Genomic DNA, 19,377 nt, shown 5'->3' on the forward strand with positions numbered 1-19,377 from the left:
TCAGTTCTGTATCCAAATGGTCTCCCTGTATTCCAAGTGATCTAACCTTGCTAACCAGTCTATCATGTGGAACTTTGTCAAACATCTTATTGAAGTCCATTTAGATCACATCTACCTCTCTACTGTTATCCTCTTTGTTGGTTCTTCAAAAAACTCAATCAAGTTAGTGAGACACGATTTCCCATGCACAAAGTCAAGTTGACTGTCCCTAATCAGTCCTTACCTTTCCAAATACATGTAAATCCTGTCCCTCAGGATTGCCTTCAACAACTTTGCCACCACTGATGTCAGCCTCACCGGTCTATAGTTCCTTGGCTTTTCTTTCGTAAACAATGGTACCATATTAATGTGGTTTTGTGTTTGGGAAATCATGCCTCACTAACTTGATTGAGTTTTTTGAAGAAGTGACAAAGAAGTTTGATGAAGGCAGAGTTGTGGACATTGTTTATATGAACATTATAAGATGCTCAATAAGGTTGCACATGGTAGACTGGTTAGTAAGTTTAAATCACATGGAATACAGGGAGAGCTAGCCAACTGGATACAGAACTGGCTCGAAGGTGGAAGACAGAGGGTGCTGGTGGAGGGTTGCTTTTCAGACTGGAGAACTGTGATCAGTGTTGTGCCGCCAGGATTGGTGCTGGATCCACTGCTTTTCATCATGTATATAAATGATTTGGATGTGAACATAGGAAGTATATTTAGTACGTTTATAGATGATGTCAAAATTGGAGATGTAGTCGACCTCAGAGTACAATGGCATGTTGATCAGTGGCAGATGGAGTTTAATTTAGATAAATGTGAGGTGCTGCATTTTGCAAAGGCAAATCAGGGCAGGACTGATCCACTTAATGGCCCTGGGAGTGTTGCTGAACAAAGAGACCTTGGAGTGCAGGTTCATAGCTTCTTGAAAGTAGAGTCACAGGTAGACAGGGTGGTGTAGAAAGGATTTGAAATGATTGCCTTTATTGGTCAGTGAATTGAATATAGGAGTTGGGAAGTCATGTTGCAGCTGTACAAGACATTGGTTAAGCCACTATTGGAATACTGTGTGCAATTCTGGTCATCCTGCTATATGAAAGATGTTGTGAAATTTGAGAGTGTTCAGAAAAGTTTTATAAGAATGTTGCCAGGGTAGGAGGGTTTGGGCAAGAGGAAGAGGCTGAATAGGCTGTGGCTATTTTCCCTAAAGTGTCGGAGGATGATGGGGTGACTTTTTAAAAGATTATAAAATCATGAGGGGTATGGATAGGGTGAATAGTCAATGTATTTTTCCTAGGGTAAGGGAGTCTAAAACTAGAGGGCATAGATTTAAGGTGAGAGGGGAAAAATTTAAAAAGGACATTGGGGCAAGTTTTTCACACAGAGGGTTGTGTGTGTATGGAATGAGCTGCCAGAGGTGGTGTTAGTCAATGATACAAATATCTCAGCAAGGGGCTCATCAATCTCTTTCTTAGCTTCCCACAAAGTTCTGGGATTCACCTGATCAGGTTCCAAGGATTTATCCACCTTCATATGTTTAAGACCCCCTCCCCCCCACCACCTTTTCTGTAATATGAACTCTTTTCAAGACATTAGATTAGATTAGATTACTTACAGTGTGGAAACAGGCCCTTCGGCCCAACAAGTCCACACCGCCCCGCCAAAGCGCAACCCACCCATACCCCTACATCTACATCTACCCCTTACCTAACACTATGGGCAATTTAGCATGGCCAATTCACCTGACCTGCACATCTTTGTGACTGTGGGAGGAAACCCACGCAGACACGGGGAGAATGTGCAAACTCCACACAGTCAGTCGCCTGAGGCGGGAATTGAACCCGGGTCTCTGGCGCTGTGAGGCAGCAGTGCTAACCACTGTGCCACCGTGCTACCCACATCACTATTACTTCCCAAAGTTCCCGGGTTCCATGTCCTTCTTTACACTAACTGCTGAAGCAATATAGTTGTTTTGTATCTCAGTCATCTCCTGTGGTTCCATATATAGATGACCACATTGATCTTCAAGGGGCCCTAATCTCTCCCTAGTTACTCTTTTATCCTTAATGAACCTATAGCCTCTCTTTGGATTCTCCTTAACTCTGTTTGCCAAAGTTATCTCATATCCCCTTTTTGTGCTTCTGATTTCCCTCTTAAGTATATTCCTACTGTGTTTACACCTTTCACAGGATTTACTCAATCCCAGCTGTCTACCCCTGACATATGTCTCCTTCTTTTTCTTCTTCAATAGTTCAGACTGACAGACACAATTTTCCAGTTAAATTTAAAGTCTGCTTTCATATTTAATACTAAAAAAGTGCTTACTTGATAAGTTACACTCTTGCTTTTTTAAAAAATACTTCATATTGACCAATTGGTAAACACATTTTTTAAAAAAATGTGATAATCATGTTATTAATGTGACTTTGGTATTTGTTGAAGATTTTACAGATTGCAATCTGCAGACTGTTCATTCTTGACAGACAGTGTGAGTTGCCCCAAAACATTTTGTAACCTTCCCCCTCACATAAATGATCTTGCCACTATTTGGAATCCTCAGTTTATTTTCTGAGTAAGATTACATTAAGCAATTTTAAAATGTTTTCATTTGATTTATTTCTGTGGATCTTCTTCAAATCTTACTTAAAATCAAGAATTATACATGATAAATGCACCAGAAAATGCATTCTATTGGCAAATATATTTGTTAGCTTCTCACAACAGTGCTTTAAACTTGACCAGTGTCTGCTTTACTTTCTAACAATGTGGGTGTGTTGTTCAGTAAACTGGCTTCAATCAAATTCATGCCTGTATATTAGAGAGCCAATCTGAAGCTCTGGTTTCAGGGAAGAGGCAGGAAAAGGAGAGTTGCCAAAAGTTGTCCCATTTAAAACATTCCCAGCAGAAGGAACATTACAGAGTTTCAGCTGGGCCTGGTGCTGGAAAGGAACAGGAACACATTGGCCTGATGTTCGTGTATTGATACTCCACCACTGATCCATACAGACTCTCATGTCTGATATTTAGACATGGGGAACTTGGTGCATATGGGAACATTGCTGCTCTTTGCCATAACACTGGCACAATTAAGACTGGTAAAAAGTCAGGATTTTGAGACAGAAATTGGTAAGTTGTATGTTTCACAACCACTTTTGTAATTACATTCCTTACAACTGCTTTGTCTTTAATCACAGTATTTTCTTCGATGCATGCTGCTCAGTGTCAGGAAATGATTCTCCAAAACTTAGCAGGTTGTGTTCTGTTTTGTTAAAGAATTGGTTAAATGAAGGCTTCACATTACTGGAAATAGATATAGTTAAAATTCATCTTGCCTATGCAAAAGAAATAAGAGGCACTAAAACAGATTGGAATGAACAAAACACTACCAAGCGTAACAGTAAAATTCCTGTTAGATTCATGAGAAGCCTCACTCTGGCAAAACAAAAATTGAAATCATAAAGAACTGTCAATTGTGGAGCAACAGTAGTGGCATTTGGTAAAAATCCAAGAATTTGCTTTAAAAGAAAGTTTATCAAATCTCTACGCTGTGTGCATCTGACGTTCACCACCCCAAGGCGGAGCCCTTAACAATTCACTGGTAATTTTTTTTTCTGATGATCTTACAACAGCCTCTGAGTTGCAATGGGGCTGATTAAGGGCCAGATGGCTTGTTTGCCACGTTGTATAAATGATCATATGAATTAACGTTTGCTTTACATTACACTGACAGCATCTGATTCAGTCCAGAGTCTTATGTTAGATTTTGCCAGTTCCAGTGCTATGTCACCCCTTATTAAGTGGTGAAGGAAGTCTGGCATTAAAGTGCCTTACTCTGTATATGCTAGATGTTTTCGCCTTAGAGGGAACTGTTGAGAGTGTTATTTGTGGTTATGCATTAGTGAACTAAATTGGTTTATGTTATGTTTATTGATATTTTGTCTTTGGAATTTATATTTGATATATGAACTTCACGCAAACTCTTCTAAATAGCACTTGAAGTGATTTTAATATGTTTAGTATGCTGTTACTATTGCCATTATTGGTGAATTGAAAATGTTGAATTCCAGCACTTACATTTCTTTGGTATATAAGGCATCAACAGCAAGGATAAACAGACAGTTGGGTCATTGGAAACACATTCAAATGTTACTTATAACAACATTATTTGCTGGTCAGGTTCACTTTGTAATATACAACTTTATGAGGTTAATAATACTGTGAATTGGAACTCTGAATGTGAAAGCATCTTTCATGTTTGATAATGTTTTCACAAGGTTTACGACTGTTACGCAGTGTTTTCCATATCTTTAAGGTAGATCATCATAACACAGCTTCAAAGGCTGAATACATGCACAACATGCACATTTATGAGGTTGATTTTGTGAGGAAGATGCCATCACTTGGTTCACTGAGCACTGATGATGTTAAAAGTAACATATGCTCTTTGTACTGCACAAGTGCTTCTTAACAGTACAAGAAGCTGAAACTACATAAAGACCATCTGCATGTTGGTATGTTCCTGGGGGAAAAGCTTATACAATGATCCAAAATCTGTTTTCTATTCTCTTCCACCAACCAAAGCCACTTAAATGAATTGCCTGATTAATTTATTTCACAATGATATATAGCCATGGGGAAATAGATTACTGATCACGTCATTGCAGACAAACTTGCCAAATAAAATCCACATCAAACGTAATGTTTCCCTTATGCTTTTGGTTGGTTCTAAAGAAAGCTTTAATGAGCAAAGATTAAAAGAAGTCAAAAGTCACAGACCTACTAGAAAGTAGATACCAAATTGCTGAGGGTGGGCAGAGGTGGACTCATAGATATCTAGATTTTGGTTTAACAATTCATTTTTTTGTATCTGCACCAAATGTATGTACTCAAATAAATAGTTGCAGAAATATATTTTTGTTTATAAATGAGTTTTCAAACTGATGGCTTTCAATCCCCACATCTTTTTTTGTTTTAAGTTTGACACTGTATCCTTACAGAATTAAATGTAATTACAGTAATAAAATTTGCATCTTGTTGGATGTATGATTTAAAAATCAGTTTCCATACACATCTAGTTACTGCATCTTTCGTGTTTGGTTTTAACGAAGTAGAGATTTTGCAGTCTTGATCTGTTAGTGTCAGTCGAACACTTCTCTGTCAAACTGAATAGCCTCATAAAGACCCGTAACTGAATCATCCTTAGTTCTGACATCAAATCCTTAACCAATGGTTGAAACGCATAGTGCCTGTTTTGGGCTAAGAAAGTTCATCCTTTGGGTAACTGTCTTCTGCTTTAATTTTCCAAATATTTCCACTGTGATGAAATCATAAAGAAACTAAAGCAAGAAGTCTGTTACTTATTCGTTAGCCTATAGAACACTGAATAACAGTTTTTTCTGTGGGGGGGGGGGGGGGGGGTGGGTTCAACCTAATTTTAGGGTGTGTTGTGAGATAGGAGCAATTTACAAAGGACACCATAATTGCAGATGTTTATAGAGCTGTATGTAGCCCCCTAGTGGTATGATGCACAAATTGAGGAATATACTCAGCATATTAATCTCCAAAGTGATCATGGTCTGGGACTAATTCAGAGCCTACAACTTATGTCACTAAAACTGCACAGGCACTTTGCACATGTTCTGTTTTTAAAAACATTTTCTCCCTACTTAAACTGGTTGATATATTTTTCCCTAAGGTTGAAATGAGCTTGTACCAAGATATGTCCAATTAATAATTTATTATAGCTTGAATTTAGTATGTACTTGTCACTTGTACCACATTCATGCATTCATGTAGTGGTATGACTACCCTGATAAATTAATATTTAATAGGTTTATACAGATAACTTGACTGCAAAGAATCAAAATGGATCTTTCCTTTCAGAGTGTAGATAAGAGTGCTTAGACTTTATTTTATCATAAGCAAAATAATATTTAATAAAACCAGGAAACATGAATGATTTTGGCAATTGTTCACCACTTATCACTGAATATAAATTAAAAACATGAAATATTGCAAATGGAAACAGGACAGGCTTTGTTTCAGAGTATACTTGGGATGGTTGCAGTGTGCATTTGTGTGGGAATAATACAATACAGTGAGGGGATTCAGCAATGGGAATTCTCTGTACAATTGAACACTGATCAATGCAGAACTAATTTACTGGAAAATATTATGCTTGGATCAGGGTTCTGCTCAGTGACAACTTTCACCCTAATGTTAGAAGTTGGTGGTGGGACAGTTGTGATTGGATTTGTTATTATTTCATCCAGACACCAGCAGAGGTTGGCTGACATCTGAAGAAAGAAAAGTAATTTAAAATCAGTAATTTAATAACTGAAAACATACTGGTGAAGAGAACTTAGCTATATTGGTTTATATTGTCTGTCCCAATACTGGATAATTTTCCTCCCAAATTCTCCTGAGGTAGAGTAGCCAGAAAAGGTCAACTTTATGCCTTGTGTCTGGTCTCTGTCTCCAGACTGGAGAAGCTTAAAGAGTGGGCAGTAAGGTTCCGGAGAACTTAAAAAAGGAAAGTGCTTCATTTCTCTAAAATCCTCACCAGCAATCTATAATCTATTGACCACTAATACAGCTGAAGGTCTTCAGGAATGACTGGGCATCTACCAGTTTTTAAGGATTAGGTTCTTCCAGGGCAAGCCTGTGCATGTTTCATCGGACAAGCCCAGTGAAAATGTGAAGGGGATCGGGGGTGATGGGAAGCAATAGAGTGCAGTGGAGAGACAAAAATCTGCACTTTGGTTTCTATACAGAAGGAAAATCGAGGGAAACATACCAATGAGACATCATGGTCCAATTCAAATACTTCAAAATGGAGATTGAGGATGACCAGTGAATTAATTTCCAAGTGTTACCTTTCTTTAACTATGTGTTTCTTCCTCTGGGTAGCTTGAATGAGCACAATCAGAAATGATGAAAAAGGTAATATTATTTTATCACATTTTAGTTTGATTTCTCCTGCCATGAGTATTCGAAGATAGTCCTGGATCTCAGTCCTTCCCTTTCCTTCCCTTGCCTTGTTTGTTCTTGGTTATGAATCCTGCTGCTTTTGCCTAAAGTTCCCTCTAACCTGTGTGCTGCACACAGCTGATTAGCATGTGAACACATTGATTTCTGATTCCTGATGTCACTGTTGCACACTGACCTTAGAGGTCCATGCAATAGCTGGTAAAATTACAGGGAACACAACTCTTCCCTGCTGACTTGGTTCTATTTATAGTGTTTTTCTCAGCAGGCCTGCCCTTTTTAAATCAGACCTGAGTGTTGAAGTATTTTGGCCTTTTTGATTTTTGCATTTATTTAAACTGAATTCAATCTTTCAAAATGCTTTGATGTGTTTTGGATTCATCTTATGCTGTCCAATAAATATTTTCCAAATGCAGTAAGGTAACCACTATGCACCTTAATCACAAACATGGAATAACAATTCTTGATCTATATGTTCCAGGATCCAATAAATGATGGAGAAAGTTTAATTATTTAATCTTGCACCTTGGATATGTTGAAGAGATTCAGAAAACAACTGTGACATTGATATGTAATTCAAATATAAAGGAAAAAAATGGCGCAGATGCTGGAAATCTGAAATAAAAACATAAAATGCTGGAAACCCACAGTAGGTCTGATAGAATCGTGAAGAAATAATTAGATGTTAGCTTTTAGTTTGATGCCTTCTCATCACAACACAATGATGGTTATCTTCCAAAACCTAAGATGAGTCCAGATTGCACTGTTGGGTTTAGAGTTTTTCCTTTCTGCTAGGATCTCAATGATACCCTACTTGGGACAGTCGATCTAGTTTCCTAAGCTTGAACTGATTGCAGAAAAATACTTAGATTTTGTCACAAGTTGACAATTTTGTGCAATGAGTATAAGAAAGCTGGTGTAGGAATTGGAAAGAAATGACAACATGGCATGAAGGATGCTTTTCTGAGGTTGTGGCAGGAACACCCTGGATATGAACAACTCCCGCTGCCAATGCTGGTGAGGGCTTGACATGTTTTGTACAATATTCCTCCCTGGACAATTATCGAACCATTACCACATTTTCAATAAATTCTGCTGTAATTTAAACAGAGGACTGCCCATGTGTGCCTTACATGTTCTTTTTTCTGCAATTATTAGCAAAGGTAACCTGTGGTTCATTGTTTTTGAATCTGCAAACGGAATTTTGGCAGTAATTGTTTGTATAAAAGTAGAGATGTGTACAAGACATTAGTAAGACCACACCTGGAGTATCGTTTACAGTTTGGACCCCCTTACTTGAGGAGAGATGCAATTGCAATGGAAGCAGTTCAGAGAAAGTTCACTAGATTGCTTCCAGAGATGAAGAGTTTGTCTTATAAAGAGAGATTAGACTTAAACTCTCTCTAGTATAACAAAATGAGTGGAAATATAATTGAGGTACTGTACATAAAATGCTAAAGGGGATTGACAAAATAGATGTAGAAAAGATGTTTCCTCATGTAGAGCAATCTAGAATGAGAGGTCATTGTTTTAGGATAAGACTTAGCCAATTTAAAACAGAGATGAGGGAGAAACTACTTCTCTTAAAGGGTCATGAATGTGTAGAACTCATTACTCCAGTGTGTGGTGGATGCTGGGACAGTGACTAAACTTGAGGAGATAGGCAGATTTTTAATTAGTAATGGATTGAAGGCTTATGAGGTGTAGGCCGGAAAGTGGAATTGAGGCTGAGATATTTCAGCCATTATGGTATTAAATGGTAGATTAGCTCGAGGAGCTGAATTGCCTAGTCCTGATTCTAATTCTAATGTTTTTATGAAGAGGGAAGGTGCTCTATCCTTGTACCTTGTGATGCCTACTGGAGAGTCTAACGCTGACACTGTTCCACAAAATATTTCCATTCAAGAATTTCCAAACTTTAACAGCTAGGTGTAAAAAAACAGTCACAAACTGCAAATGATGTCACAATTATGTTAGTCCAGGCACTAAAAGTGAGAGATGACACAACACACAGAAGAATACCATGCAAGGTCTCATCCATCATCTTCTTTGCTCAAAGTGGGATTATTTCCCTTTAATCTTCCCCTTTCTTCACCGTCCAATTACATTATTTCTGGTAACCTCTCCTCTTCCAAGTCCTCTACCATGCTGCCACAGTTGCAACTGTTTATGCTCCTCTGGCTGTGCAATTCTATTTGTGTCTCTGGCTGGAAGGTTACTCTGTCTTTTACCCTAACAGCAGGAACATTGTAAAATTGAGTGGGGTGGCATTGGATGCTGTGTCCATTACTTGCTTATCTCCATTGGTCTGGGACCTGCTGTACACCCAGCAGTGACCAAAGTTTCTGCTGGTCATGCTAGAACTGAAGAGCTACCAGTACTCCTGTTAGCCAGAAGCTATGAGATGGTGCTTATCCTTCCTTGGGCAGGTGGAAGATAAGACTTCAGGCAACTAAATGCCTGAGCGTGTGGCATTTTGGGTAGCACTCCTGCCTTTGTGCTTCGAATCTGTGTTCCACTTCGTGACATTGCGTAATGTGGCCCAAGGGTGGAATATCGGACTGTAGTTCCTTCTCATGCAGTTATGGTGGTAAGAACAGGACAGTTTCCTGGACAGCCAGAACTGTGTGGTATGTACAGTCTTGCCACACTCAAAGCGTCCAAGTGCAGGTTCTTATCACAGACATTAGTGTGGTCTCACTAATGTCTTGTACATGTCTCTACTTTTATACAAGATCGCTTTAGCAATTACTGCCAAAATTCAGATTTGCAGATTCATCAACAATGAACCACAATTTACCGTTGCTAATAATTGCAGAAAAAAGAACATGTAAGGCACACATGGGCTGTCCTCTGTTTATCTTCCAGCAGAATTTATTGAAAATCTGGTAAATATTCAACTTGTTTTGAGGGGTAACCAGAAGAAAAAGAGAATTGTCTCCATGCTCATGTCTTCCTGGCCACAGCCTCCAGGTTAAAACCCAATCTGTTTCCCCATCTCTCGATCTCTTCTGCCTCCGTCTCCCTATTTTAGATCATTGTAAAGCTGGAGTGGTTCCTTCGTGTTCAGGAGTTTAGATTCTCCTTTTCATTGTGAACATGAAACACCTGGCTGAGGCACTTTGAGAATATGCAATATCTCCTTTGCTTCATCAAAGGTGGAGGACTAGGAAGGGACACTTCCCAACTGTGAAGTTTCAATCAATGAGGGAGTAGCCATTCCAAAGTCTGGGAATGTTAAGCAACAGGATGGTATTTATAACAGCTTTTGCACATGGAAAGAATAAACTGTAGTTTTATGGGAGAAATTAAAGAGATTCCACTGCTATATTTAGTCTGGGAGCTGCTGCTTAGACTTCTTAGCCCTTGGATTTGCAACCCTGTATTTAAATAATATAAACAGTTTGGAACAAAGGAAATACATTTGGGCAGCACAGTGGTTCAGTGGTCAGCACTGCTGCCTCACAGCACCAGGGGCCTGGGTTCAGTTCCTGCCTTAGATGGCTATCTGCATGTGCAGAGTTTACATGTTCTCCCTATGTCTGTGTAGGTTTCCTCTGGGTGCTCTGGTTTCCTCCCACAGTCCAAAGATATGCAGGTTAGGTGGATTGGCCATGCTAAATTACCCATAATGTCCAGGCTAAGTGGCTTAGTTCTGGGAAATGCAGGGTTAACAGAATAGGGTGATGTCGTGGGTCTGGGTAGGATGCTCTTCAGAAGATTGGTGCAGACTCAATGGGTCGAATGGCCTCTTTCTGTGTACCAGGGATTCTAACACTTCTACACAGAATTTGCATCAAATCACATTAGCATTGTGGGGGTGGGAGAGGGAGATTATGACCACAGAAATCACATGAGTTTGAGTTACATAGGAAGTTAAAGTATTAAAAAAATCTCAGGGAACCCAGCAACTACAGGGGAAACATGAACAGCTGGATCCAGGAATTCATGCCTGATCACATTGCTAGATTCAGGAGTTCATCATAGAATCCCTACAGGCCCACTCAGTCCACACTGACCCTCCAAAGAGCATCCCACCCAGACCCCCCTACCCTGTGACCCTGCATTTCCCATGGCCAATCCATCTAGCCTGCATATCCCTATTCACAATGGGCAATTTAACATGGCCAATCCACCTAACCATGGGACTTTGGGAAGAAACTGGAACAGCCATAGGAACCACGCAGAGGCACAGGGAGAATGTGTAAATTCCACACAGACAGTCACCCAAGGCTGGAACCGAACCCAGGTGCTATGAGACAGCACTAATGGATAACCACTGAGCCACCTTGCCATCCACTGATAAACATGTAATGTTAAAAAACCTGATTTAATGGCAGCATTTAGGAGGAAAAGTGTTTACCACATATTAATGGAACGCAGGGTTATTTTCCTTTTCAAGCATCCACAGCACTGACCTTCAGGCACCTATGGGGCCTGGTATGCAAGGAATGATTTGGATGCCCCTGTGGTTGTTGATACCTGGTCACATTGCTGCTGAATCCAGGAGTTGATGCCTGATCACATTCCATCAAACCAGTGTGAATGAATGGCCAGTCTCCCAAGATCTGCAACGACCATCCCTAATATTACTAAATCCCTTCCAAGATTTCTGATTTCTCCATATGCCTATGTTCTCAACCTTGAGGCCTCCAGCTTCTGCTTTCCACCAAAGCCTATTTATAGCCTCCCTCGAGGTTTCTCACTTCCTGGATTAGTTCCAGCCCTTTGTGGACTTACAGCCGACCAGACCATCCATCCATCTACTTGGACCTCAGCCCCCAAGCCCGAGTAGGCTTGGGCCTATTTGGTCTGGCCTTTTCTTCAGTGGTCCTGACTTGACTGGATGCTACATCTGAAGTTAGGCTAATTCCTGACTAGGATAAAAATCACACAGCACCAGGTTATGATCCAATGGATTTATTTGGAAGTACTAGCTTTCGTAGTGCTGTTCCTTCATCAGGTGGTTGTGGAGTATAAGACTATACTGATGAAGGAGCAGCGCTCCAAAAGCTAGTGCTTTCAAATAAACCTGTTGGACTATAATCTGGTGTTGTGTAATTTTTAACTTCGTACACCCCAGTCCAACGCTGACATCTCTAAATCCTGACTAGGAGCCTGTCTGCAATGCCTACTGTGAGTAATGGAGTTAAAAACTGCACAGCATGCAGAGAAACATTGACTTTGGGAATTCTGGCAGATTGCAAGTCATTGGGACTCCTTGCTCTTAGTGGGTCAAGAAGTGAAATCCACCCTGATTTGACTGGAGAACTTAATTTGCGTTTTGGTACTTTATTTTACAAGTTTACTGGGTAGCGATACAACTAATAGTGCTGTTGCTGGAAACAAATCAGCAATTTCTCTATATATGTTGATACCATCAAATCAAAGGAGGCATGATGAAAGTGGATGAAATGCAGGCAAGTTGCCGGGCTTGCTGCAGAGATGTAAGAAGCTCGGAATGAGACACAACAATTCAGCCCATTCAGTTCATTCCTTGCACAGGCCATTTATGTTCATTATTTATTGGACTCTTCCCAATTCACTTAATCTCTAAGAAGACAGAGTCAGCAAGTGTCTCCCTGCAGTCCCTTTACACAATGTTCACTTTATTGTCGACATGATCTATGCTTAAATCCACCCTTGACTCTCCCCTGCCACACAAGCAACCTGAGAACTTGTGGAAATGATGGTTTTATACTCGTTTTTGTTTCTTTGTTGGATTCTGCTCAGAGTGAAGGAAGGCATTGTTTTTGTTTTCTCTAAGGCATGGCCATGAAAATGAGTTTAGGTCAGGATGTTATTATCCATCCCAAATTCCATTATTTCCGCTCAAGGGTTTGTTAATCTGATGGCAGCAGAGAAACAAAGTGACAGCTGAGGGAGCCCAATGCTGGAATCTGAAGGATGAAATAATGTGTTTCATCGAGCTGTTCAAAACTCATTACTTTAGATTTGACTTGTGCCATTTTCCTTGTTCTTTTGTTTGGAGGCTTCCAGCTTCATTTGAGTCAGGTAATTCTTTTCTCTGACTCTGTTGGAATAGAGGGGAGAACAACACGGAAGGTGAGAGGTCAGGGCTATAAAGTTACCCACAACAACCCCCAATTCCTCTTGTGGTTACTGAGCGATCAGGTAATTGAAGAACATAGCAGGCTAGGTCATTAAAGTTGACAAATGAGCAAGCTGATATCGTCAAACATTTTCATCAGATTTCTGGGTTTCCTAAGTGTTTGGAGTAAAGAATTGCAGACTTCTGCACATGATCTGTAGAGGCAATGCGAGCTAAAAGGACTTTGACTCAGGTCTAAATAAGTAGCAATTTATACACATCAGTTTTCAGTTCGCATGGCGATGCCATAATTCCAATGCTTTCCAATTAAATTTTGGCTCTGTCATCATACTGAAAATCTTGTACAAAATCATAAATGACATCCATGTAACTGTGACAAAGATGAATTAGCCCTCCCCATTTTTTCTTGACCTGTCTACAGCCTTTGATATGGTTTACCATGCCACCCTCCTCCAAGACATGTCTGACCAGTTTCGTAGGATTGCTCTCCTTGGGTCTTCTCTTATCTATTTCTGGCCACAGTATTACTTGCAAAGGCTTCTCTTGCTGCAGTTGCACCCTTACCTCTGGTGTCCCCCAAGGGTCAAATATGGACTCCATGTATTTTGCTACAACATGATGCACTCTTGGCAGTACCTTGTGAAACCTGAAGGAGTGGTATCAATTTCCATGCATTTGCTGATAACACCCAGCTCTAATCACCCCACCCCTTTAGTCTTTTCCACTAACCTGAATGATCAGACTGTTAATCCAGCATCCAGTTCTGGGCAAACAGAAATTACCTCCAGTAAATTATTTCTAAGACTGAGCAATTGTTTTTGGTTCTGGCTCTACTCCATTGTCTAGCTACCAACTTCATCCCTCTGTTGCAATAGTTTGGATGAAACCAATCTGGTCTGGGATGGCATGGTGGAGAAATGCGAGGTGCTGCATTTTGGGAAAGCAAATCTTAGCAAGACTTATATACTTAATGGTAAGGTCCTAGGGAGTGTTGCTGAACAAAGGGACCTTGGAGTGCAGGATAGTGAAGAGGGCATTTGGTATGCTCTCCCTTATTGGTCAGAGTATTGAGTACAGGAGTTGGGAGGTCATGTTGCGGCTGTACAGGACATTGGTTAGGCCACTGTTGGAATATAGCATGCAATTCTGGTCTCCTTCCTATCGGAAAGATGTTGTGAAACTTGAAAGAATTCAGAAAAGATGTTGCCAGGTTTGGAAGATTTCAGCTATAGGCAGAAGCTGAACAGGCTGGGGCTGTTTTCCCTGGAGCGTCAGAGGCTGAGGCGTGAGGTTTACAAAGGTTTACAAAATTATGAGGGGCATGGAGAGGATAAATAGACAAAGCCTTTTCCATGAAGTCAGGGAGTCCAGAACTAGAGGGCATAGGTTTAGTGTGAGAGGGGAAAGATATAAAAGAGACCTACAGGGCAACTTTTTCACACAGAGGGTGGTACGTCTATGGAATGAGTTGCCAGAGGAAGTGGTGGAGGCTGGTACAATTGCAACATTTAAAAGGCATTTGGATGGGTATATGAATAGGAAGGGTTTGGAAAGATATGGGCTGGGTGCTGGCAGGTGGGACTAGATTGGGTTGGGTTATCTGGTTGTCATGGACAGGATGGACCGAAGGATCTGTTTCCATGCTGTACATCTCTATATCTCTATAACTCTATGACAATGGTTAGCTCTGCTGCCTCACAGTGCCAGGGATCTGGGTTCAATTCCAGCCTTGAGTGATTGTGCAAACTCCACATTCTCCCCATTTTGGTGTGGGTTCTCTTTGGGTGCTCATGTTTCTTCTCATAATCCAAAGATGTGCAGGTTAGGTAGGTTGGCCATGGTAGATGCAGGATTATGGGGAAAAGGTGGGGGGCTCGGTCTGAGTGATAAGCTCTTTGGAGGGTTAGTGTAGACTCAGTGGGCCAAATGGCCTCCCTCCGCATTGTAGGGAGTCTACAATTCTATCATCTGAATGTCAAATCTCACCCTGAGATTCTAACCACATGTTTCTGACATTTCTAAGAATTGTTATTTCCACTTCTGTAACATTGCCTAACTTGGCCTCTGCCACAACTCATCAGCTGTTGAGGCCCTCGTTCAAGCTTTTGCAACCTTGAACATATGACAATTCCAACACACCTTTTGGATGACTTTGTACATTTTATCCTCTACATACTCCAAGCAATGCAAAACTCTGCTGTGTCTTAACATGTTCTGTGTTTTCCATCGCATCTTAACTTGCAAACCTATATTGGCTTCAGGCCATACATCACTTTGATTCCAAAATGATCAGCCTTGTTTTCATGATTTGTTTTCATCATCACTCTTTTTCCTAAGCTTGTCTCCTTCACTCCACTTGTTGCTCAGTGTCAAATGTTGCTTCATTATACACTTGTGAAGTGCCTTTAAGATTTCATTACATTGAAAGTACTAGATAAATTCAAGTTCATGCAAATGATGATATTTCTTTTTATGATAAGTATCAGAATAATTAGTGCATTCGCTCACAAATTGATTAATTTGACAACGCAAAGATAATTTGTGTCGCTATGTTCTGGAATTCTGTGGAGAAAATACTTTTTCAAAGGACAACCATGTATTGCAGGATTCACAAATGATAACATACAATTGTGAAGGGTCAGGACTTGGAAACATAAGAAATGGTGTAGGATTTCTTGTGCCCTTCACATTCTTCCACAAGAATATTATTGAATTTCTACATTAATTATACTTTCCCAGCTGATCCCAACATCACTTAATACCTCAATAGTCAGAAACCTATTGGTCTCAATGACCAAACACAGGATAGACAATTCCAAAGATTCACAATCCTCTGAGTAAATACATATTTCCTCATTTCAGTACTGAATAAATGATGATTTATCCTTACATTATGAATCCTAGGGCTCCACAGTCAGGGAAACAGCCTCACTGCATCTACTCAGCTGTACCTTTCAAGAGTCTTATACATCTCAGAGAGGTCACTTCTATTCTTACTATGTCAAAGAATATATTTCCATTTTACTCACTCTCCATTCGTAAATCAATTCTGTCATCCCAGGAATCAATCTGGTGAACCTATGTTACATCACCCGTAAGGCAAGTATATCCATCTTTGGATAAGGAGATCAAAACCGTGCACAGTTCATTTTGTTTACTTTCTTATACCCATAAGTTTATCACTGCAGCTTTAGGATTACTACCAGCCTGTAAAGTGTAATCCAGAAGAGGAAAACAAAATAAGACTCATGAATGACACATACTGGTCCAACTCATTTTCTATATTTCTCAATAAGATCCCTGTATGACCAGTGCAAGCATTTTCAAGTATTACTTTTTAGGTGAATGACAGCTTGCAGCTGACATACTCATCTTTGAAGTCATTACATTTGTTCCTATGTTGGAAGGGTCAAGTCAGATTGCTGGGATGGAGGGTTTATCGTATGAACATAAATTGCATCAGCCAGACTTGTGTTCACTGGTGTTTAGAAGAATGAGAGGGGATCCTATTGAAACATATAAAATTCTAACAGAGCTAAACATACTGGGGGCAGGGATGAAGATTTCTCAGGCCACCGGATCCAGATGAAGGAGTCGTGGTCTCAGGTATGTGGGCTCGGGTTTGGCCATTTCAAACAGGGATGAGAAATTTCTTCACTTGGGCTGTGGAGGCCAAGTCACTGTATGCTGTAAGTGCCAAGGAGAATGGGAAGCAAGAAGGAGGATGGCATTAACCGTGATCACATTGAATGTTGGAATGGTTTCAATAAGCCAAATGGCCCACTTCTTATCCTCTTTTCCATGTTTCTATTGTGAAAGGTTGCTACACAGTTCACGCCTCATTCGATTTGATCATGACTATAGTGTTCTCCTCCCTCCCATTTTTGCTATTCCATTCTTCTGCTACTTAATTTCACCACAAGAATAATTATGTAACTCAGCAAAACACTTGTTGTGTATCTCAGCAAGTTCCATTTTGGAGGCATGTCTTCGACTGCAGGCAGGTGTCCTTACCTATACTTAAGAGTAGCCTTGTGTTGGATTTCTGAAATGCTTCCTCCTTTCAGGAATTTTCCAGACTTTCCTGCATAGGACAACAATTTCAGCCAGTTTATTCATCTTTTACCCTCACTCCCAGCAATATTAAAATGAGCCAAACAAACATTCATTGTTAGGGCAAGTGCTGAGGCAATTGAAAAGGCTGAAACCTTGTCCTCTGCACTTCTGAGATAGCACTGATATGTTTAGGTCCGTATTTCAACATTTGAGCCAGAAGTTTCATTCATTCTGAACTAATCATTGTGGTAATCTCTGGTTGGTCCTACAAAGGGGAAGGACATCCAATCTATGGTGCTTATTTAAAAATGTCTTGTAAAATTCATTTTGCAGTTATATGGTATACTCCGGGCAAAAGGAAAACAGATATGTAACAGAGAGGGTGAGAGGATAATGACTATGAAAAACAATTGCAGATGTATTAAGTTACTGACAAGCAGAAGATTCTTTAAAGTGCTCTGAATCCCTCTTGTGCTTTTTTTCTCATAACTTCCAGTTTTTTGAAATTCTGTTTCTCCTCATGCAATGCATTCTGGGATGAATGACATAATTTTCTGCAGCTTGAGTTATGTTATAAAACTTTCCAGTCAATTTTGGCTTGGAAACAAAACATTTACTGTGTTTATAGAATCCAAAATTCTCTGGAAAGTTTTAGAATACATCTGCTGAACATAAATTGGTTACAGTGTATTCCCAGAATGCATTACATGTAGGTTAAGTATGCCTTGATTAGTTTTGAGGATGAGAGGAAGTGGGGCAATTGTCTTGAGGTCAGGAATTCCTCTTTGCTGCCTAAGTGAAGAACAGAATCTGATTAACTGCTCCTGTCTCCTTTTCCCAGTCACAGGAAGCAGACTGACATGTGATTAGAATAATTCCCTGGTGTAGGATATTTGATGCTTCAAGGATAAGATCAGAAAGTGAAGGGTAGAAATTAGGGGACATCAAGGAGGAGAGGGGGAAATGATTGGATGGGTCAATAGGAGATTCGAGACTGCAACTGGGGAGCAAGCAAGGAGATAATCAGAAAAGCAGCGGGGAGTGTGAGGGGTGATAGAAATTTAGAGGTGAATCATGGGTTATGAGTGCAATGGAGGTGAGGGGGTAGTGCTGTTGGATGGTGGTAAGGTAAGCAGGAAAGATGGATCCAACAGCTAAGTAGAAAGAAACTAATCAGCTTTAGCAAGCAGTCTTCCCATCTCTTTAGCTGCTAGTTTAAGAAATACAGACTGTAAGATGTAAACTTAAAATAGACATTAAATATGAGGTGAGAAACCTCATTGTAACATTTAACTGATTAACCTGCCTGTTGTTTTTGACTCCATTTAAGCTGGACATGGATGGGTTAGGACAACTGGAATTCTGGTTTAGGAAATGTAACCTTTATATCCCATGCCACTTGTTCTGGGGATTTGAATCACTCAAATTCTAACTGTCATGAACCTTTCCTCAATGCAACACAATTTATAAAACTTAGCAAGTATAGTCGTTGCCACTATACTATTAGTAAAATCACTTTGAAGGAAATAAGCAAGGCAACTGAAACTTGATTTAATGGTCTTGTTGGGGGTTTTGTCGGTTTTGATAAACTACTTTGTACACATACAGATAAACATGATATTTTACAGATGGTTCCTAGTTTAGATTGTAATTTAGCTTATTGTTTTAATCATAAGAAGGACACTCATATTTGCAAGGAACCATTCTAGAACTCTATGTATTTTCTTTTAATTACCGGACATGTTAAGGAATAGGAGAGCAATATGTATGCTTTGTTAACAGGTAAGATTCTCAAAACACTAACAATTTACTAAAATTATTTTTTCTTTGATCTCAGCATTCCAACAGAGCCCCTTTCTTAACTGTTCAATTGTATGAGTTTCCTCTTAAATAACTTGCTAAGACGTACATTTTGTTGAAATGTTTTGTCTTGCACACATCAGGCCAGTTCACAAAATTTCCGGCAACTGTACTCATACTGTATGAGAGGAGAGTATTAATTGATTGACAAGTGGAGTCTGCTTGGTAGAAGTATCACCATGGAAATGATAATTGACTGTTAACTCAACAGAACTTTGTTTAAATGTAAATCAGGCATATTGTCGCTGGTCAAGGCATTGGGCTGAGATTTGGAGCAGAGAATGGCTATCACCAATTGTTGAGTTAGAACAGGGGCAATGTGTGTACATATTCTTTCTGCTTCAAACAGGTCCCTCTGTATTTTCTAATATACTCAAGTGCTCCACACCACATGTCTGACTGACAATCTTGAAATGATT

The 19,377-nt window shown here is 39.9% G+C and overlaps 1 protein-coding gene across 1 annotated transcript in view; it reads left to right on the top strand.

Annotated features, from left to right (window-relative positions):
- The first annotated feature begins 2,870 nt into the window (after window positions 1–2,870).
- col5a2b (collagen, type V, alpha 2b) overlaps window positions 2,871–19,377 on the top strand; it is a 269,216-nt gene continuing 252,709 nt past the window's right edge. The window contains exon 1 of the mRNA XM_072579023.1: window positions 2,871–3,108. Coding sequence (XP_072435124.1) covers window positions 3,012–3,108 — 97 coding nt within the window. The 5' untranslated portion in view covers window positions 2,871–3,011. The remainder of the gene's footprint in view (window positions 3,109–19,377) is intronic.

This window comes from Chiloscyllium punctatum, chromosome 10 (assembly GCF_047496795.1).
Source record: "Chiloscyllium punctatum isolate Juve2018m chromosome 10, sChiPun1.3, whole genome shotgun sequence".
Taxonomy (NCBI): Eukaryota; Metazoa; Chordata; class Chondrichthyes; order Orectolobiformes; family Hemiscylliidae; genus Chiloscyllium; species Chiloscyllium punctatum.